At 42.9% G+C, this 23332-nt stretch overlaps 1 protein-coding gene across 5 annotated transcripts in view; it reads left to right on the top strand.

Moving 5' to 3' along the window:
- MYRIP (myosin VIIA and Rab interacting protein) overlaps positions 1–23332 on the top strand; it is a 338714-nt gene that overhangs the window by 298674 nt on the left and 16708 nt on the right. For 4 of the 5 annotated variants that reach the window (XM_046645535.1, XM_046645545.1, XM_046645571.1 and 1 more), the window contains one exon: positions 22204–22398. The exons of the other annotated variant lie outside the window; for it this stretch is intronic. In XM_046645535.1, the coding sequence (XP_046501491.1) occupies positions 22204–22398 (195 nt within the window). The remainder of the gene's footprint in view (positions 1–22203; positions 22399–23332) is intronic. 5 annotated transcript variants of the gene reach the window in all.

Raw genomic sequence — 23332 nt, 5'->3', positions numbered from 1 at the left:
TTCAGCCACAGCCCCTCTTCCGCTCGCCCTAAACCAGCCCTTGAGTTCCAAGGGACATTGTCTGAAAACCACAGAAGACAGACCCAACCCCTGCAGAAAGGGACCCCAGACCCCCGGCCCCCCAGTCAGTGCTCTGCCCACGTCCTCCAGCATGTGCCTGGGGTCCCTCTTCAGCTGTCCAAGCACGTTCATGCTAGACTTGGCCACTTTAGAGACAGGAGTTCCCTGCTGCCTCCGATGGAAGGGGAAGAAGCTAACGTTTGCTGAAGGTCTCCTGTGTCTGGTGCTCTGCATATGTTAGTTCATATAACTCTTTGAGGTAGATGCAGCCCCTTTTTGCAGATGAGGAAACTGAGGCTGAGTCTTGAAGGAACTTATCCAAGGCCCACAGCTAGTAAGTTTCAGAGCAAGTTCACAAACCTACTTGGCCTCAAATCATAGGCTCCTTCCTTTACAACAAGCTGCCTCTTCTGTAACCCAGATAAGATCTTGTCTGGTAACATCTAGATTTCTTTGCACCTCTGGTCAGTTTTTTCCCTATTCTGAGAGTATCCTAGAGAAGCTAACAAGTTGCTGATAATCCATGTGTATGGGTGAATGAGCCCCCTTCATCTGCTCAGCAGTCAAGCTAGGCACAATAGAGGAACCAGGCCAACCTGGGGATGACCCCAGGTGATCAAGAGTAGGCCCAAAGGGAAGGAGGGACTGTCCTCCATGGCTAAGCCCCTGAAGCTTCAATGCTTCAGGCTCTGCCTTTCACTCATTTCATTCCCATCCTACCTTCCATAACCATCGAGGCCTCACTCATCAATCTGCCGAGTCCTCTGCCTGTGGACAGTGCACACACCTTTCCCCTGGCGTGTCCGTGGGTTGGAGAGTGGAGCGTGGCCTTCACAGGCAACTCCTCCCTGGGATGTGGGCCCTAACCCATTGCTTGCTCAATGGTAATGGCTCTGATCCTCTGCTACTTGAACTGAGGCCCCATTATAGTCACATTTGTCTGCTAGAGCTGAGAGCCAGATGGTAACTGAAGAATATCACATTATTTCTTATAGTGGCTCTGGGGCCTACTGGCTTTGCTGCCTGATGGTCCCAAGGCTCCAAAAGCTCATGCTGTACCAGTGACATGCCAGGCTGTGATGAGTCATCCACTCCCACCCCTCGTCGACCTGCAGGCCTCGCTTCTGGAACCACAGGCACCAATCTGCACTGTGCTTTCCGGGGCAGAATGTGAACAGGGAAAGGAGGGGCCACTGGGGGAGATTTCTAGGCGCTTGGCCAAGCCCCCATCCGGCCTCCTGCCCTTGCTGAGTGGAGAATTAGGAGAGTTGCTTTTATTCAGACTCCCAAATGTGTCCATTTCTCAAAGTTTGTCTTTCCCTCAGCCTACTATGAATCAGTGAATTAAATATCAACCATATATCACTTGCTTATGTAAAAATCCATACAGCAAACAAAAACGATCATGTATTTTTCCAAATCACACATGGGCTACTTGTTGGAGTTAAAGGAAAGCAGAAATACAGGTTTATATATTGAGTATTATTTAGAAGCAGAATGGTATAGAGATTGGCTTCAAGGTTAGACTGAATTTGAAATACAGTCATGCAATTTGCAAACTCTGGACTTTGGTTAATGTCTTAACACACTGCCACTACTTAGAGCAAGCCAATGTCATTTCTCGCCTGGTTACTATACCTCTCCTCGTAACTATTCTCCCTGTCCCTCCAGGCCTTTCTTGGCCCCTTCAGTCCTTTCTACATTCAGGCACCAGGCGCTGCCCTGCAGTCCTGAACTTGCTCCCAGCATGTTAACAAGCCTGTGTCTGTCTTGTTTTTAATTTGATGCCTAGGACCCAGTCCAGGTCTTTATTGTTGATTGGATAAACACATCTTGCCCTCATCTGTAAAATGGGGATAATCATACCCCCTTATAGAGTTGCGAGGATTAAATTATGTAGCACAGGGTTAGCACATAGCAGGAGCCCAGCCAATATTAATTTTCGTATCCACTTTAACAACCTCATGTAAAATAAACTTCACTGTCATGAAATAACATCCATCTGCTAGAACTGGAGGAACAACTTAGTGCCTGTTTCCAGTCAACACTTGCAGTGTCAAGCCATAGGTCTGTAACCACGTTTGGTGTTTTGTCATGCTATGCAGAATGTAATAGGAAAAACACTCCATTGGAACCTCCCAAGTTCCCATCTTCAGGATCAGAATAACTGTGACTTCCTCTGTAATCCAAGCACTAGTTTGTATAGCGCGCACGCATACACCCCCCCCCCCCCCCCCCCACACACACACACACCATGGTTGGGAATGGATCTGGGCTAATTAACTCTTCCGGAAACTGTGAGTGCTCACCCTTATCTCTTTACCATGGTACTGCACACTGGCCCAAAGTCCACCTTCCTGAGGGCTCCAGAGGCAGCATGAGCTCCTCTTCCTGTGCAGAAGACTGGCTAGAAGTGAGAGAAGTAACACTGCCGAGGAGCACTAACCAATGACTGATGGGAAGAGTGTAAATACTCCAGCTCCATTTCTCCCCTTGGGGTGGTGACTATGGGGCATGAGCTGCACACTGACTTCCCAAGTTCCGCAGCAGATTGAGCTCTAGGCACCCACAGTGATATTCAGCTTGATAAGGCAGTCTTCATTGACTCCTTTCCCTTCCCTGCCTCACTTCCTCACTTCTCTACTGCTATTTCCTGGGATCACCTCCCAAATAAACGACCTGCACTCAAATCCTTGTCTCAGGGTCTGCTTCCAGGGGAAATCAGACCAAGACAGCAGCCAAATAGGAGAAAATGTCAAGTCCCCAATTCACAAATACTCACCTTAGTGTTGTGACTAAGCAGTGGGGGAATCCAGATGCCTAATCGGTTCTAATTCCCTCTGCTTACCAAGACCTTCTCGTATACAGACAGAGAGCTTTTTCCAGACTTCACTGTCTCTCCTGCCTTCACCACTGGCCCTGCTCTCCGGGAGCCAAAGCAGAGGAATGTGCATATTGCCATAGACATAGTGACATCAGTGGCAGTTCAGTGTCCTTAGTATGACAACCTTTCTAAGAATCAGGGCTTCAGAATCCTGTCCAGCAGCAGAAGAACCATTTTAGAAACTTGCTTTCTTGACTAGAGCCAGCCCTTTGCTGTAGGTAGACTTGGCCTAACAGTTGGCTCACTTTGGCTGGGTGTGAGGCACCCACTGATGATGCAAGGATGGCCACTGCCATCTGAATTTTAGCTAGCTGAAGAATGAGCTTGTAGAGCTTGGGACCAGCCTAGAAACCTCCTGGGAACTGGATTCCCAAAGGGTCATGTTTTTCTTAAAGTCAGCTTGCTTCCATCAATCCTTGGTGGTCAGCCTTCCAAACCGTGGAATCCTCAGAGGCCAGGAATGAGCACTTGCTTCTCCTCTACCACTGGGCAGTGGCCATGCCAATGATTCTGGAAGAGAGTCCTAACTGAAATGGTTCTTAGAACCATGTGCCTCTAGGTATGCAGGTGCTGCTTTCCTGAAAGAGGGATGCAAAGAAGGACCGAGAATTCCTGGCCTGAGTTTAGAGACTATATTCAAGGGCTAATTCTCCCACAAACCCCCTAATCTTTCCAGGCTTGGAGTAGTGATCCCCAAGGACCCTTCTGTCTCCAAAATCCCATAGATCTAGATGGATTTAATCCATGGTTAGTGGATTAAATAGGTTTTTGTTTCCTGATATAAGTGTCATTTATGACACTGTTTATGTGACAAAAGATGTCCTATGTGACATCTTGGTGAATTCTCACGTTGTCAAATTTATACATCCAATGTCCTAAAAGCATTTTTATTTAAAGTCTCTTTGTTTATTAATTTTTATCACAAGTATCTGAATCATTGTGCTTTATGTTCACAAGGCAGTCACAGACCAACAGACATCTCCCATATTTATACTTTCATGGAATAATTCTCATCAAAGTACTAAGACTTCTCTAAACTAATAAATATCTTTCTTCTCAAACAAGAGACTAATCTGCGCATCTTCTCATGGCTGCTCCTCATTTACTAACATCAGCTACATGGAAACAAAAGCCTGGTCAACAGTCAAGGAGACAGATTTACTGGCTGTTGTCTGAGAAAACCCAGAGCTTTGGGTTTCTGAAGTTTAATGCACTTGTGAAAAATTGTTGTTGCTGTCACAGTGTTAACATAAAATCAAGTATTGTTGTGCACTCGTGTCTCACTCTTGTGAAGTAAGTCATCATTCACATGAGGATTCATTGTCTGTCATCCCAGGTAGCATTTTATTTGAGAAGAGTGTCTTCATCTTCACTTGGTGTTAAACTGAATATAGTGTTAGCTATTGACTTGTATCTTACAAGCAGCGTTGATCTCATCAGGCCTTATGCCTGTTGAGGAATTAACACCTCTTTTCTAACTTTCTATTTAACTGCTGCCCTAGGAAAAAAGACAAACATTAGCTGTCCACTTAGAGTTACAGCTCTTATCCACAGTGCTTGAACAGGTGAGGAGGTTTCATGTCACTCATGTTGTCATTGGCATCACTCATTCCCACAACTGTGTTCTGTGTGTGTGCAGGGAGGGGCTTGCCAGGCTGGGAAGACAGAGTTCCAGGTGCTCTCCTGGATCACTGGGCCTTCAGCAGAACATCTTCCTCTCTAGGAGGATGAACTGAGAACTAGAGAGAGATTGTCCAGAACTCCGGTGCAAAGATTTCTTGAAGCCTCTGTAAAATGCACCTGTTACCGGAAAGGCCAGGAAAAACAGGTTTTTTCCTGGTTGCCTCAGCCACAGCAGGAGAATGGGACATAGGAAAGATGTGGTTTGAAGAGAGAAAGGCAGGGTTCCTCTAGAAGGTTGTAAGGTGAAAGGTCTAGAAAACAAGACACCGATTCAGAGTTCTCGCCCCACAAAAGCCCAAAAGTAAGATGCGCTGAAGAGATGGGATCACAGGAGGTCAGAGGGAAGAGAAGGCAAAGAAAATGCTGTGTGTCTGCAGCTCTGCAGAATATGCAGGATCATGCTCTCGGAAAACATTTTTGAGTAGAGAGAATATAAAAACAAAAGAGAGAAAGAAATATATACCCTACAAAAACAAATACCAAAATCCTAAATGAAATGCTAGCAAACTAAATTTTGCAATGTTAAGAAAATCACATGCCACAACTAATATATTTATTCTAAGAATGCAAAAATGAAGTTAATAGCAAGAAACCTCACTGTTATAATAAATTATTTAGTAAGTATTACTTTATAAAAGCACATGATAATCTCAAGTGATGCCAAAATGGCCTTTGGAAACATTCAACACATGTTAGAATTTTTTTTAAAAAAAACCTCTCAATGGAATAGAAAGATAATTCTGATGAATAACATCCATATCAAAGCACCACAGTGAAACCCTAGAGAGTTTTTTTCTGCCTGAGAACTCATTGTAAATATCAAAAACACCTTGAACATCATAGTATTTTACTTTTGATTAAATAAGTACATGACAATGAGTTATGAATGTAAATGCTTTTACATAAATGTGCATTTTCTTCATTAAAATAGCATGTACATACGTTTGAAAAATAATAAATATGTGTGGCTTTAAGATTGATTTTAAATTACAGGTGAATAATTTGTTATTTGTAATAATTTTTAAAATATTGACTATTTCCAAAGAAATAAATGAGCAAAACTGACTCTAGAAGAGTTTTAAAACCTGTACAGTCATGGAAGAAATTGCAAAAGTGGTCAAAGAATTTTCCGTCAGAAAGAAGCAATAAAATCCATCAAGTGTGCATTGTACTAATTACTCCCATACTATTTAAACTGTTCTTGAGCATTGAAAAATTGAAAATACCCAAGTTTATTTTATTTATTTAAAACCTTAGTCTGAATCTGACCCCAAAATCACAAAACACCAAAAACTTACATATTAACTCACTGGCTAATAAACATTCAAAAATTCTCAATGTGGTAGCAAATTGTTTCCAACTACTACGTATTAAAATAATAATTTACAGTGGTCAAGTAGGATTTAGTCTAGGAATGTGATGTCAATTTTAGGATGCCTATTAACATTTTTCATTGTATTTACAGGTTAATAGAGAGAAAACATGATTCATATTAAGTTCCCAGATTGATGTTTGACATATACTAGGAACTTCATAAATATTGAATGAAAAATGAATTCCAAAACAACAGCTGATAAAGTTAAGCAACTGTTTCTAATAAAATAGGAAGATAAAAACTCAATAGCAATGGCTACTAGCCTTTCGAAGGTTGCAGACCTCTTCAGGAATTTGATGAAAGCTATGAACCCTCTCTCCATAAAAGTGTAAAGAATGAAAATTATTTGGATGGAATTGGAGGGTTCACAGACCCCATGAAGCCCATCCTTTTACTCTAAGTTTAAAAATTCCCATTAGGATGGGAAGAAGTCAAAGATGGCTTTTATTACTTTCATCGTTCCACATTGTTCTGAAATTCTCACCGATGCAGTAAGATAAGAAATAAAAGTTACTCGTATTGGATAGCAGAAAACTAAATTATAATGATGTATTACTGGCTTTCTGACTTCTGAATTAAAATAATAAAATCAATGGAAAAGATTATTGGAAATAGTGTGTTTGGCAGGGTAGCCTACCACAAAAGAGTAATACATAAGCAAAGGTTTCCCATATACCAGCAAAAAACTCTCATGAAATGCAAAGGAAAACCCTAATTACAATAGCAACCAAAGTGTATGCAGTGCTGAACATGAACTTGGCATGCAACACCCAGCCATCCCACTCCCAGGTGTCTACCCAAGAGAAATGAAGACCTGAGTCCATATTTAAAAAAAAAAGGGATTGGGAATGTTTATAATAGCTCTGTTCACAATCACCAAAAGCTGGAAAAAACCCAAATGTCCATCAATGTGTGAACAGACAAACTGTGGTACATCCATACAATGCAATACTACTCAGCAATAAAAAGGAACAAAGCACTTTTACATGTAACAACATAGATTAATCTCAAAAGCGTTATGCTGAGTGAAAAAAAGACAGACTCAAAAGTTTACGTATTGTCCATTTATATGACATTCTGGAAAAGGCAAAACTATAGGGACAGGAAACATATTAATGGTTACAAGAGGATGGCATAGGTGGAAGTTTAATATAAAGACATACGAGGGAAATTTTTAGTGTGCTGGAAATATTCTGTATCTTAATTTGGTTTTGTTACACAACAGCCTGCATTTGTCAAAACTCATAGAACTGTATGCGTTTAAGGGTAAATTTTACTCTATGTAATTAAAAGAATTTTACTGTATATGATACATACACACATACACATTTATATACATTCACAAAATGGCCTTGAATAACTTAACTAGAAATGTGTAAAACCCATATGAATAAAATTAACTAACTTTGCCAAGAGACGTAAAGAAAGACTGAATAAGTGTAAAAACATATCCTGTGCCCGGATGGGAAAATTTCATACTTTTATAGATGTCAGTTTCCTTAAACTAATGCAAAAATTTAAAAGAATTCCAATCATCTTAATGGGATTTTTTTTGAAACTTGACAAAATTTTTCTGAAGTTCATCTGGAAGGATAAATGCGGAAGACATAGCCAAGAAAATTGAAGAAGGTAATAAAAGTACTAATAGATAAGAAAATTTCAACCCTAATAATACCAGTGGTGCCAGCACTGGAATAGGTAGACAGATTCATAAAACACAGTAGAAAAATACAGAAACATATATATGTACTGTGACATGATAACAGTGCATTTAATATCACTGGAGAAAGGATAGATTATTTAACAGATCATCCAGTGCAAGCTGGTAATCATTTGATTTAAAAAATTAATTGGATCCATCACACCAAATATAAGAATGAATTCTCAATGGGTAGGAGTTTAAAATGTTAGATAAAAGAAAATATGCAATTGATAGAATAAATTATAGGTGAGTGTTTTATAACATTGGGATAACAAAGCCCAGAAACCTTAAAAGATTAAAATATATGCTGCATAAAATTAAGAACTCACAGAAGAGTGACATTAGCAAGATGGCCGAATAAAATGTCCCTTGCTTGTATCCCCCTCTCAACAACAATGCGGCATCCATCCACAGACAAAAGTGCCTTTGTGGGAGCTCTGGGATCCAGCACCATATGCCAAGGGACCCAGGGGGACTCTAGCCACGCGTGCATCAGGTAGTAGGCATTCAAATCTTGGTCCAAGCTGTGGACCCTGAAGTGGCCCATCCACAGGCTCCAGCCCCTCTCAGGTATGGTCTAGGACCCCCTGGAGAACACTGACTTTGACAATTACCCACATCTGAGAGAGGCTTTGTGGAAGTATAGGAAGCCAGCGGAGAAGTTCCAGCACACTGTTGGAGCGAAAAACAATCTGAGACTGGACACATTGGAGAAGGTAAGAGTAACAGTTTGACTTTACCCACATCACCCCTCCCTCAAGACTGCACAGCTCAGTGCCAAGAGAGCCTTTCTTGGCCCATGATTTCTCCCAGTGGGGAAGAGAGAAGGCGAGAGCATATAAGCAAGGGCCTGGCTTCTCCAGCTGTGCGGGACGCTGCCAAAGAGTTGAGCGGCTCCAGGGCCTGGAATGTACCAAAGGGACTCGGACTCCACTAACTGGGTCAGAGATTCCACCTGCAGAAGGATGAAATTAGACCCCCACCTTCACCACTCACAAAAATTAACTTGAAATGGATTAAAGACTTAAACACAAGACTTGAAACCATAAAACTTCTAGAAGAAAACCTAGGGAAAAACCTCCTTGATATTGGTCTTGGCAATAATTTTCTGCATATGACAACAAAAGTATATGCAACAAAAGCAAAAAAAAAACAAACAAATGAGTGGGAGGACTACATCAAACTAAAAACTTCTGCACAGCAAAAGAAACAATCAACGAAATGAAAAGGCAACCTACAGAATAGGAAAAATATTTGCAAACCACATATGTGATAAGAGGTTAATATCCAAAATATATAAGGAACTCATACAACTCAGTAATGAAAAAGAAAACAATCCAACTCAAAAATGGGCAGAAGACCTGAATAGACATTGCTCCAAAGACATACAAATGGCCAACAGGTACGTGAAAGACGCCCAACATCACTAATCATCAGGGAAATGCAAATCAAAACCACAATGAGCTATCACCTCACACTTGTTAGAATGGCCGTTCTCAAAAAGACAAGAGAGAAGCGTGGGTGGGTGAGGGTGTGGAGAAAAGGGAACCCTTGTGCACAGTTGGTGGGAATGTAAATTGGTACAGCCACTATGGAAAACAGTATGAATGTTCCTCAAAAAATTAAAAATAGAAATACCATATGATCCAGTTATCTCACTTCTGGGTATACAGTCATGTGTCACTTAACAACAGGGATATGTTCTGAGAAATGTGTCATTAGGCAATTTCATCATTGTGCAAACATCATAGAGTGACTTACATGAAGTTAGATGCTATAGCCTACTACACAGCTAGGCTATATGGTACTAATCTTATGGGACCGCTGTCACATATGTGGTCTGTTGTTGACCGAAACATCATTATGTGGTACATGACTGTATATCCAAAGGAAATGAAATCAGGATCTCAAAGAGATATCTGCACTCCCATGTTCATTGCAGCATTATTCACAGTAGCCAAGATATGAAAGCAACCTAAGCATCCATCAATGGATGAATGGATAAAGAAAATGTAGTGTGTATATATGTACAGTGGAATATTATTCAGCCATGAGAAATAGAAAATTCTGCAATTTGTGACAACATAGATGGACCTTGAGGGTATTATGCTAAGTGAAATAAGTCAGACAAAGACAAATACTGTATGATCTCATTTATGTATGGAATCTAATAAAGCTGAACTCAAAGAAACATAGAGTAGAATGGTAGTTACCAGTGGCTGGAGATGGGGAGATGTTGGTCAAAGGGGATCCAATGTACAGCATGGTGACTGTAGTTAACAATATTGTATTATATACTTGAAAGTTACTGAGAGAGTAGATCTTAAACATTCTCACCACAAAAAAAAAAGTAATTATGTGAGGTGATTAAGGTATTAACTAGACCTCTTATGGTAATCATTTCACAATATATAAATATATCCAATCATCAAATTATACACCTTAAACTTACACAATGCTATATGTCAATTGTATCCTAACAAAGCTGGGGGGAAAAAGACATGTTAATTAAAAACAACAATAAAAGGCAAACAATAATTGGGAAGATATGTTACTTAAATATACAATGGGCAAAGAACTAATATCCTCATAATCACAAATACATAAAAGGGCAATGCACATAAGCAAGCAATTCACCAAAAAAAAAAAGACTATAAATGACCAATAAGCATATGAAAAAATATTAAACTCCAATTGTATTTCAACTGTATTCAATACAACACCTAGCCCAGAATTTGGCATGTGGTTTGCACATTCACTTTTTCCATTCAACAAATGCACATTGAGGCTCTGGGAAAACAGCCATGAACAGGGCAAAGTTCATCATTTGTTCAGACAAGCAATAAAAATGCAAACTGATATTATGAAATGCCACTTTGCCTAACAAATTGGATGATTAAGAAGAGCAATAATTGATGCTGGTAAGAATTCAGAGAAACAGGCAGTCTCATGCACACAAAATAGTGGGAGCACATATTTATTAGCACACTGGTAACTTGGTAACTCAGAGCAATCGAAGTGTGCGTAGCCTTTGCTCCAGCAATTGTTCTTTCAATCATGTACACAAGGAAAACTGGACAAGCAGCCAAGGGTATATCACAATGCAGTTCATCAAGTGTTGTATTTTTATTGTAGAGAAACATTGGAAACAACCTAAATGTCCAACAGTGAGGGACTCAGGGAAACAAAGGAGATGAGGTCCAGAGAACAGATAGGGCCTCAGTATTGGAATAGCAAAGACAGAGTGGTCCAGATACAAGAGAGAGGGTGAATTTGATGTCAGAAGGTTGAATAGGTTTTGTTTTATGTTCTATGTTTCTATGTTCCCCCGCCCTCAACTCTCTGAACTAGAAGGCAAATTTTTCTTCTGAAAGTACGGGGAGAGTAGAATTGGAGATTCAAGATTGTGGAAAGGGTTGGAAGTAAGTTATTGCATAGAACAGGAAAGAAAACAGTATGGAGAAATAGAAAGGATGCCCAGGCAGCAGTAAAGGCCTGGATTAGGTCAGAGATCACAAACATTTACCTGAGATGTAAAGAGCCTGCAAAAGAATACAGCAACCTTGAATGCAAATAAATGCAGAATGCAAGTCAATTCTGTTCTAGTAGCAGGTCTATTCATAAATCCACATCATTTGGCATAATTACACAGCACAGCTCAAGTGGTTCTGGGATTTACAATAGAATTCTTCATTTCAGGGTTTCTAATTTCACCGTTATTTGCAATGGACTAAAATTTGCAGATGAATTTCAAACCAGATTGGAGGGTGGGGGGATAAAATGTTAATTCCAGCCATAATGGGAGCAAAAAATGTGAAACTTAACAAGAAAACTGCAGATCGCCAAAAAAAGCTAGCAGTTTGCTAGTAGGAAAACAGTGTAAAGATGAATTCTTCCAAAATTGGGTGGAAGCTTAATATAATTCAAATCAAAATCCGAACCAGACATTTTGTAACTTTTTCAAAAGGATTCAAAAAGTCCTCTGATATAAAAAAAAGTCAAGAATAGTTTAGAAATGTTTAGAAAAAAATAAAAGAGGACCTATCTATTAAGATATTACATTATGCTTTAAGGGCACAGTAATTAAATTTGTGAGATATTGACACAAGATTGCAATGAAATAGTCTGGAAGTACAGCCTAGAATACAGTAAAATTTAATTCACGATTTATCTTGTGATTCCCTCCCACCTCTCACCCCTGGTTGGGAAGAGATCCACTCTTAATAAATGGTGTTGGGACAAATGCTCACTAGTTCTTTGGGGGAGCAGAGGACATGGCGAGAGGGGAAGGAGAAGGAATGACGGAGCTTCCTGGTTGTAGGCCCAGCAATGCGTACAGGAGACAATAAAGAAAGACATGCCGGCTTCCCTTCTGAGAGGTGGTGGCACAGTCTCTGGAGGTTGAATCTCTGTTTACTCACCATTTATTCAACAAATATTCTTGTACTTCTGGATTAATTGTTGAACTATTCTAAGAGCTGAAATACAGTTGGGATAAAAGAGGAAAGTTCCCCGCCCTCGTGGGATTTACCTTCTATTGAAGGAGTCACCTGGTAAATATCAAACACATACAGGGGAAGATGTCAGATAGTGATAAGTGCCTTGATGGGGCAGTGATGGGAGGAAGTTGGGAGGAGGATGAGTCCTGGATGGTGTAGTCCTTTCTGACCAGCTGTCTTTTGGACTGAGATCTGAAGGACTAGAAGGAAAAGTCATGCAAAGATTGAAAGGATGGGCTTGCCAGGCAGAGGAACACAGGCAGACCTTGAGTTGGAAGTGACCGTGTAAGCTCAAGGAACAGATTAAAGAGCCAGGGTGGCTGGAACAATGTGGGCAAGAGGAGAGTGATGGGAGAGGTGAGAAAGGTCAGGGGTCAGAGCAAGCAGAGCTGTGTCGACCACACAGAGAACTTGGGTTCTTATTCTGGGCAAGGTAGGAAGCACCTGGAAAGCTTTCAGCAGAGAAGTAGCAAGGAGGACCTTACATTTATCAAGATTACCCTGGCTGCCATGTGCCACCTCCTTTCCAAGTGAATGTGGGAGATGGTTTCCTGTCTCATCAGGCTTCTTCAGGGCTGAGTGCATGCTCTGGTGGCGTCCTGGTTACCACCAGTGGTGGGGAGATGTTTCTAGTGAGTATCAGGAACTGTTTTTCTGAGGATCAGCAAGGATACAAGTATAAAAAACAAAAAAGACTGATGACCGTGATCACCTCCTCTGCCGAGAAAGGAAGTGCTGCCTGTTCTACACAGGATTGGTCAAAGGTAATGGCCCCAGTGGCCCCCTCCTCTCTCGCCTTGGCCAGGTCCTGAAGTGGCCTTGCTCAGATGGCCTACATCAAACAACAGGGACTCCACCCAGGAAGGGAATGAAAATGACCTCAGGGAAACATACAGACCAGTGGGTTTAATTCTGGAACTAAACTACAAATAGCACACTTTTTAAAATTCATTTTTATAATCGCCATCAAAAAAAGAAAATCTTATTTCTTTCATAAAAGGCCTTGACCACCAAAACCTAGATGATTTAAGAACCCAAACATTCCTAGAGGTCAATTCTCTAATCTCTGTCATGTTTCATTGTTTCAGTTTATTAGATACGCTGATTTATTAGGTTCATGCTCACTTTCTTTCCACTGTTCTTTGCCACCCTCTTTCATCAAGTCAGTCTTCAGGGACGTGAGTCTGTTCGTGGAGAATGTATTTTGACGGGTTGTGGAGACATCACCGGAGCGCCTTCTGTTTCATGAGAACTGAAACATTTGCATTGAATTTTTCTAGCAGATTTCTGTCAACTATTTAGGAGGACATATGGAGTTTCTTTTTCTTACTTTTGAAAAGGGAAAAAATACATGAAATCAGAGCATTTGGACAAATTTGCTTGCTTACTCTGGTAGTTTGATAGAAGCATTTCATAAAGCCAAGACAGCATCTGTAATATGGGACAGAAAAGTAAGGAGTGGACTGTAAAGTCTGGATCACATTTAGAGCAGATTTTCTTATAGACCACATTCTTTTCCACTCTGATTGTCCTTGGCGGCTCAACCCCAGGTAGACGCAGTAAGGCTCAGAACAAGAGCTTGTCGCTCAGGAGATCTCAAGCTCTATTGTGTGGCTCCGTCTGTGGTGTGCCAAATCAACACACTCATTCGGATTGTTGTCAGTTGGTAGAGGCTGCAAAACGACCTGTAGGTTCCCAGTATTAGGCCCTTCTCTTGCTGATCCGTTGTTCACTGATAGGATTATTCATTCCGATTCTGTTCCACCATTCCTTCCTACAGTCTATTGGGTCCAGGAATTATGGGCATGGAGGAGGTGGTGTGACAGGTGGGAAGGAGCATGGGCTATGGGGACCAAAGTCTCTGGCTCAAATCCCAGTTCTTTATCTTCTTCACTGAGCCATGGTTTCTTTATCTCTAAAGCTGGAATTAAAACATCAACCATGTCAGGTTGTTGTGAGGGTTAATGAAACAATGAGAAGCCTGGAGTCATACAGGGCACAGGATGGACCCACATTAACTCTGGGCTGGCTTCCTTCTTCCTTCTTCTCTTCCCTCCTAAAAGAGTCTCTCAGGAGCAGCATTCGGCAGGGGAGAGGGTGTGGCGCCATATGTATTCTGTGCAACTTGAACAGGTAAAAGGCTTTTCCACTCTGCCTGGAATTCCTCCATGGGAGCCACCCCTTTGTGTTCAAACATGTCTTCAGAAGACCCCTGTTGCAGTTCTTTCTGTTACTTGGGATGTCCGCTGCCCCCTACTAGCCCCCTAAGGAAAATTCATTTATCACGGGCTGAAAAGAGGACTGGAGGGCCCACATTTTTACCATTTTCTCATTTTTACTAAAGCCAACTCTGAAGGTTGTGTCCCCCCCAAACTCTCTCAGGAAACTTGACATCAAAAATATGAATTCAAGATAAAGACTAAACAAATGATGTGGAGGTCATTCTCTTTTGGCATTTGGTAATCACTCCTTCTCTTGGGTTGTGAGAAAAGGAGCTTTGAAATATTATATTTTTCCTTATTTCAAAAGCTTAACGAACCCTTCTTTCTCTCCAGTGTCTAAATCTCCCTTAATGGTCTCAGTTTCTTCCAGATCACTCAGCTGGAAAGCACAGCAGCATCCTGCCATCTCCTTCTTCGTCACTCTACAGCCACAGCATTCTCTCCATTCTCTTTCCAGAATATTGCACCTTCTGTGCTTTTATTCCCACTGCAGCCGCCCCACTTCAGGCCCTTGTGGCCTTTGATTCAAGCTGCAGTAATAGTTTCCAGTGCTTTTCTCTGCCTCTGATTCTCCCCAACCCTAAATCTGTCCCTCCCACAGCAATCAGAATCACCTTTCTAAAGCATAAGTCTCTCCTGCCGGCATGTTACGAACCTGGGCTTTGGAATCAGGCAGACCTGGGTGCAAATCCCAGCTCCTTCAGGGCAGACCACATCACCTTCCTAAGCCTCAGTTCCTCATCTGTAAGACAGAGTGATCATAGTACTGCATCATAGGGAGCTTAGGAGGGTCAAATGAGCCAGGCACCTAGTAAGCGCTCAGTAAATGCGAGCTCTTGATAGCCACACAAGAACCAGCAGTGGCACCTGATTGACAGCAGTACAAAACTTCAAACTCTTGAGCTTGGCATTCAGGGCACTGTAAGACCCAGGCCCTGCCTTTCTTTTCCCATTTGACATCCATCCTCTGCACACCCTGGGCTGCCATGCCATTCCCTGTGCATGCCACGCCATCACACTTCCAAGACCAGTGTCCTCACATCCTTCAGTGGGAAATACTGGTCTCATCTCTATTTCTCAACATCTTTCTTGTGTTTCTATATTCACCCCAAAGTTCCCTCTGCAGGCACGCAGCCTGTTGCTCACAGTGCAGGGTGGGTCCTTTCTTCTGCTACCCGCTGTTGGTCTTCCTGCCCTTCTCCCCTCTCTGCTTTCTGCTGACTGGGACCGTGGCTTACTCACTTCTGCATCCTCCGCAGGGCCCAGTGCAGCACCTGACAGAGTAGATGCTTTCTGAGGCCTTGAATTAAATTCCTGATGGTGGCAAATACTAGGTGATGTTTGAGGGCTTGGTTTGTTCCGTTTCCCAGCTAGGCAATGTTTATTGCCCTTGTGTTTATTGCATGTCAGTACATACGGTTCAGTCTGCTGAAACTGTGTGTAAACTATCAGGGTCCTGTGTGTGTTAGTGTGTCTGTCAGGGTGTGTGTGTGTGTGTGTGTGTGAGTGTCAGTGTCAAGTTGCTTACTGTCATTTCTTAAGACAGAACATTCTGTATTCTGATATCATGCCCTCCTTTTTTGGTGTTAAGTTGTCCCTTCTTTATGAAATTATGGTGGCGGCAGGCAAGAGTAGAGCATAGTGGCTTTTTTGAATTTAATATTCTTACTTGACAAGTAAGAAAAAAACTGGGAAAGAAAGACCAGCAAAGTTTAACTTTTTCTGGTAAAAAGCATTCTTCAAAACACCAAGTAGGCAAGGAAAGATGTTTTAAGAGCACAGTACATAATGAAAGGCATCTAAGCCATGAGGCTGTCACCAATAATGTGCCCACCTAGAGCCAGCAGGGCAAGTGGGAGGGGTTTGAGGAGGGGCTGACAGCTCTGGACCCAGACACTGTGTGGACACTTGACACCTGGCTGTCTGATTTAATCTTCTCAAAAATCCCTTGAGCTAGATGGTGTCATCTCCATTTCACAGCTGACGCTCAGAGAGGTTAAGGTATTTGCCCAGAGTCACACAGTACATCCTGAATTTCCCAAGCCTCATGGTCTTGTGTGTCTGATGAGGTGGTCGCATTAGCGTCAGTCCCCAATAGGAAACCATAAGACCACAACACCCACCTCTATTGTCTCCCTCCGTTATTTAGGGGAATCTAGGGGAGGGTTCTCCCACGTGTTCATGAACAGCCCACTCATGGGGCTGCTCTGGGCCCTCACTGATGTCTGGGGAGGGCCTCAGTCCCCCAGAGGACAGGCCTCACCAGGCCACAGCTGCACAGGTGCCCTCTCACAGAGAGACTCCAGATCAGCCAGACCAGGGCCAATTTATGACTCTCCTGCACCCAAGCACTTTCACTTTTGTGGGACCCTCCCTCCTAAAAAAACATTTAAAAAACACGTTTCACCACTATTGGTATAAAGATTAAATATATTATGTATTAAAACATGTTCCTGGACCTAAGGGTTCTTTTTTTTTCTTCCGATTTTAAAAGAAATAAAAACATTTTCGTGGGCCCCTAAAAGAACAATGGGCCCTAGGCTCCATGCCTGCTGTGCCCAAGGGCAAGGAGGGTCTTTACAAGTCCCTGCTGGAGTGGCTGTCCCTTCACCACCGGCCCTCCCTGTTTCCTAGATTGACCCATGGACCTCAAAGCACACTGCTTGCTTCTGTATCTCACAAAACCCTCGTGTCAGCGTCCCTTCAGCTTCGACCTGTTTAGCCTTTTTGCTCTTGTTATAGGTGTCGGAATAATCCCTGAGGCAGAGCTAGAAAAATCTCTCTTCTGCTCCAGATACCTGTGCGCATCATTTAATCCTCAAAGCTTCCCCCACATTGTATTAGATTATATCATATCAAGTTGCATAAATAGATACCCCAGGCCTCTGTCGCAGCCCCAGTTCATCATACACAGACAGACACCAAATCTGTTTTGGCTCAGCTGAGCCGGCAGACACACATGCATGCACATGCCCAAGGGTAGAGCTGGGGCTGGAATCAGCCCTCTGTCATTCCACAGTGTTCTATTTCTATGAAGCCAGGCATCTAATGAGCCCCTGCTGCTCATATGTTCACAAGCTTGAGATATTCTGGTAAGGAGCATTCCTGTTTATTCCAGTTTGAAATGAGTTTGCATTTCTTTGTCTAACACAGAGCTTTGAAACGAATGCTAGCACTGGAAAAATCTCAGGAAAATTTTCAAGGATTGCTAATAAGCAGATCTATCTAGTGTTTAGGGTGAAAATGTTTTCTTCTTTAGAATTCTGAAGACTTTGAATCTCCCCTTGGCAACACCTCACATTCTGCATGTCTTTGGAAAACAGTTTATAAGGAAAAGTAAATGGAGGTAGAATTGGTTTCTAGGAACATGTTTTATATGAAGAGAAAGTGCATGGGGACAGGATGGAGAGATTGCCAAGGCTACAGTTTTGGGTCCGTTGAAATGGCCACTGTGGGAGGACCCCAACCTCAGAGTGGTTCAGAACCTTCTTAAAGGTCTGCATGGTCCTATTGTTGGTTACGGCCGGGCAGGAACCATGTTTTGTTAAGTCTTGGTTAAGATTGCTTGTTTCTCTGCCTCACCGAGAAGCAATCAAGAAAACACTGGAGTGTATCTCATCACCTTCTGTACCCCGAGGGGTGGACTGTTTGCTTCAGCCCCAGAGGTTGTGAAGTTGACATTATTGATTTGATGTTGCACATGGGGCTGTGACCCAGACTGAACCCTAGAAGTGGACACTCGTGCTCTGAGTGGTGACCATCGGGGTCGGGAGAACGAGGAGTGTGAGTACATCAGAGCAAACGCATCCCATGGTGGATCAACAACTCAAAGCCCGCGCTCCAGCTGTGTGAAGTCGTATTGGCACACGCTGGACATTTCAAAAGGGAGCTGCGCATGTATGTGGGACTTAATAAAATGTGTTGTTTAATTTGTATTTCTTTGATCTCTAGAATGTTGAATTTGGTGACTATGTGGGCTCACTGGCCATTTTCATTCTATTATCTCTGGGGCCCTTGGCCACAAATGTCTTTGAGGCCAACCTTCTTCTGCAGTGGCTCCTATTCTATCAGCTGATTTTCTCCACACTCTCACCTCTCCCTTATTTGATGCCATGAAACTGTCACATCTGATCCATCTTGTCATTAACGTCTGGAGTAGCATCAGCTACTGTGATAGAGAGCTCTCTCTGGGCTCTCGAATCGTGCTTTGTGCCAGTTGTGCTCATCTCTCTGCGCTGTAAGCAATAAAGCAAAAAGGATCCTTTAGCTTTTCATTTCTCCCCCTGCCAGGGCCCCTGAATCCCCACTAGCTTTTCATCTGAACAAAACCCTGTCCAGTGCTAAATATGGCTTTATTTAATGTAATTGTAGAAGGTGCTTTCTGCTTTTAAATCTAGACTGGGCAGGGAACAGGACATTTACATTACAAGTCATTGTTAGCCCTGTATCAAATCTTCTCATCTCTTACTGGGCCAGTGAGTAAACTCCGGAACAGGGAGGGGAGGTGCCCCAGCTAATTAAATCCCAGTTATCTGAACTTCCACTGGGTGCACCGTCCATTCCCACCCCCCGCGTCCCCCGCCAACAGCCCACACCTGTGTAACGGACGAGGCACACTTGATTCTCTACAAGTGGGGTTGCTTCCCGACAAGTGCTTGTGGATTCCAATTTGTGTTTTCCCAGCGAGAGCAAAACTGGGTCACAAACAAACAGATCTTGTCCATTTTTCATACAGTTTTTTTTCAGTCACTTCCCCCTGCGGGGGGCTAGTTCCCCTCTGCAGTGTTCTAGGGCTTTAATCAGACCAGAGACCTTCCAAAGTGAAGCTGTGGCACTCTCGTCAGACCAGCTGCTGGGACTCCTCACTCTGACTCAATGGCAAATGCAAATACCTTTAGGGGCCAAGAATATATGTCACCGTGTCCTTGGGGTAGGACTAAAGGCATGCCATGAGGGCAAGGACTTCATCCATTGTCCACTGCTTTATCCCAGCACCTGGAGCAGAGCCTGCACACCACAGGCCCCCCAATAAAGTATGTAGAATGAACAATGGGGACTGCAGAAAACTAGGAAGTGCCTATCTCGCAGAAGGCGTTCTTGTCAAAAGGCATGCCTGTGGGGCCGGCCCGGTGGCGCTGCAGTTACGTTCGCACGTTCCGCTTCTCACTGGCCCAGGATTTGCCGGTTCAGATCCTGGGTGCAGACATGGCACCGCTTGGCAAAAGCCGTGCTGTGGTAGGCATCCCACATATAAAGTAGAGGAAGAGGGGCATGGGTGTTAGCTCAGGGCCAGTCTTCCTCAGCAAAAAGAGGAGGATTGGCAGTAGTTAGCTCAGGGCTAATCTTCCTCAAAAGAAAAATAAAAAGGCATGCCTCTGGGCAATATTTGGCATCCAGCTTGCAACTCCTATGATTAAATAAGGGAGGCTATTTATGGATGGAATGGAACAATGACTGCCGAGCAACACTGATGTCCAATTTATTGCTTTGATATTATATGTTTAATTGGAGGCAGGATGCAGATAACTCCTCTTCATGATTAAGCACCTCTTAAGTCCTTCCCATTAATAACTTTGGCCCTTTAATGATCCTGGGCTAATTAGAGATTTGTGTAAATTTTCACTTTCTCTTCTATCATGCTGTAATCTTTTTTTTCTGAATCCTTTACTCATGTGTCTTTCTTTTCAAAAGATGTACAAAGGCATCTCTTCTACCAAATAAGGGCAAACTTTCTGGATGCAAGTTTTATTTACTAAGAGAAGAGTAATAAATTTGCTTTCATACATACAGCATTGCCCTTTCTAAAATGGATTTAAGCAAACAGTGGCAGCTGTTTCATGCCAAAATCATTTTGAGCCCAATTCATCTCCAAAATCTGCCACGTCAAATTATAGGGTCCTGATAGTTGGGGACAGCCTTTGCAAGTTTTTCCTAAAATGAAGAGTTGGTCCTGACTGCTCCCTTGGATACTGCCCTTATTCTGGCATGTCTGTGTCACCATCTCTCCATCCCATTCTGATACTCCAGACCCAATTTTTTTTGGTTAGTAGCAAAGTCTCTTGAACCAAAATGAGTATGACTGTTGGCTGTTGTGGAATAGACAGGCTGGAGAGGAGCCCACTGAGCACGCGTTCCCTAACCCTAGATTGGATTGACAGGTATGAGACCATGTACCTTAGTGTGGAAGCCAAGAATCAGCTTCTACACTGTGGAGTCAGCCACTAACCTGTCGCTTAGACACTTTTATTCCCTAATGAAGCATGAGGGCTGTTGAAAACATCCTCCAGTGAAACAAAACCTGCGGTAGAATCTACTTGAAGGAACAAAATTTGCAAAATCAAGCCATAGCTATCATTAGTATGTTGGCCAGGAAATATGAGTCAGATAAGTACCTTAGAAGGTACCAAAGGCATTAAAATCGCAGATTTTCTCGAAACATTTTGCTGGTAAACATACACACACACACGTGCACTCACACACACACACGTGCAGGCAATATTTGACTTCCAGTTTACAAATCCTGTGATGGGATAAATAAAATTAATAATAGATGGAAACCATTACTGCCAAGCAACATTGATCTCCAGCTTACAACTTCGTGCTATATGTTCAGATGAACTCAGAGATGCAGATAATTCTTTGTGGATGAAGTACCTCTACTCCATTAATGACCTTAGCCCAGATCTCGACTGTTTGTAATTTTGAGCCATGAATGTAAAAGCTAGAAGCAACTTGTGTCAGTTTAGGAATATATTCAGCCAGAGATAACAGAGAACCCGGCCAACAGTGGCTTCAGTGGTAGGGGTTATTTTTCTCATGTAACAAGATGTTCACAGGCAGGTAGTGACTCACAGTGGTCCGGCTGATCCAGTGCTATCTGGGCCCACGCTCTTTCGGTCTTTCTGATCCACCTTACTCAGCATTTTGGTATTCCTCCTCACCCTTGTCCTGACTGCACATCTGTGATCAAAGCAGAAAGAACTGGAGAAGGACAGCATCAGCTACATCTATTTACCTGATTAGGAAAACAAAAGCTTGTCTAGAAACCCCCACACTAGGCTTTCCCTTCAGGCTCACTGGTCAGAACTATGTCACATGACCACCCCTAGCTGTAAGCGAGTCTGGGAAATGGAGTATTATTTTTGGTTTAGCCTCCATGGTGGAGGACCTTAGGGGAGAATGGGTTTGAGAATAGGTGTATGAGCTAATACAGTAGCAATCAAGACACTGCAGAGAAACTCTTTTCCAATATTCTCATTGTACAGGTGACAAAACTGAGCTCCAGAAATGGGGAAGTAACTTGGTCAAGGTTGCGTAACTAGATGAAGTTAGAGCCATATCTAGAGCCCAAGTCTCCTGATTCTCAGTCCAGAAGGCTACCCGCTGGACCACACCATGGGTGTAGTTTGACAGAGTCTGTGCCTGAAGCTCCACTGAGGAGGTAAAATATCATCCAGAAAAGTAGGTAATGGATACAAAGCTGTCAGCAGTGGGCAGAGGACGTAACAGCTTCTACTTGAGCTTTCCTTCCTCCCTCCCTAAGAATCTGAAATAATTCAGTGAGAGTCACAGAAGCTAGGCCAGGTCAGATCAGGCCTCCTCTAGGCTCCTTCCTGCTATGTGGATTTTTTAGCTTCACGTTCTTTTGGCACATTGATGTTTGTATATGTTATAATAGAATCAATCTCATGATGAGCACCATGATAATGTAGAATTTCCATGTCATTGTTAATGTGCTGTTCTTGTCTTCTGTCCCCTTCTGTTATTGGACCAAACAGAAGTATTCTGCTGTTTCTCTCTGCAACATCTCCACAGAAGTCCTGAAAGTTATCAACGCCACAGAGGAGTTGATAGCAGAGTCTGCAGGGCCCTGGGAGTTCCCACCTGTCCCTCCTGACAGAGAGAAGGAGACATTTCCTCTTGGGACAGACCAAGTGAGACTGGATGAGCAGCTGACTTCCCTGGAAGAAAACGTAAGACTGTGGATATGCCACGTCAGGGCAAACGTGTGAAGAAGAAGCTGATGAAGTTATAACTCATCACAAAGAGTGCAACGACACACACACACCACCACCACCACCACAGCAAACACATTCTCAGGAAGGGACTTAGGCTGGGTTTCCCAGAAGCAGACCCTGAGAGGAGGCTTTGCGCATAAGTGATCTATTAAGGAAGTGCTCCCAGGGGAGGCTGGTAAGGGAGTAGGGAATGAACGGGAGAGGGAAGAAGCAAAGCAAAGGTATGATCTTAGACAAAGAGTAGCTTTGACCTGATCCTGCAGGGAACTCTGGGGTATCAGTTACATCTCAGAGTTGTCCTGATGTCAGGCAAAGGAACTGGCCCTTCTATAGCCAGCAGGCTCTTCAGTCGCTAGGTGGGAGCAAAGTGTCGACGGTAGCCCAAAGGTAGTCTTATGTATAGATTTGAGTTGTTGGGAACAAAAAGCACACTGAAGCTTGAGGGATTGGGAGGGGAGTATGCAGAAACTATAAAAGGAATCCATGGGGATCCAGGTGGAGCATTGCCAGTGCCCCACAGGGAATGAGGGTGGTTGCCAATAGAACTTAGTTACTACAACTGGTCTGCCCTGCTTCACAGATAAGTCTGCTAGCAATGGATTTTTCTATCCTTCTGACTTGTGAGGAAAGAAAGAATGTGATAGATTCTTACTTATAGATATCCACGATCATTGTTGTGTATTTCAATAAATACTTGATGAGAATTTTCCGGCACTGTAGACCAACGGTGATATAGAGAGATTTGGACATTAGCCACGGAGGCCATCGTCACCGTCACCAGCTGGCATAGTCCTGCCACAAAACTGATATCAGATTAAGTCAGGTGATCCCATCTTTCCAGACCCAGCAGAATCAACCCTGATTTTGGGATGCTCTAATGAATGCTGTT

The sequence above is a fragment of the Equus quagga genome, chromosome 1, assembly GCF_021613505.1.
Source record: "Equus quagga isolate Etosha38 chromosome 1, UCLA_HA_Equagga_1.0, whole genome shotgun sequence".
Classification (NCBI taxonomy): Eukaryota; Metazoa; Chordata; class Mammalia; order Perissodactyla; family Equidae; genus Equus; species Equus quagga.
This window is presented reverse-complemented; position numbering and strand designations above follow the sequence as displayed.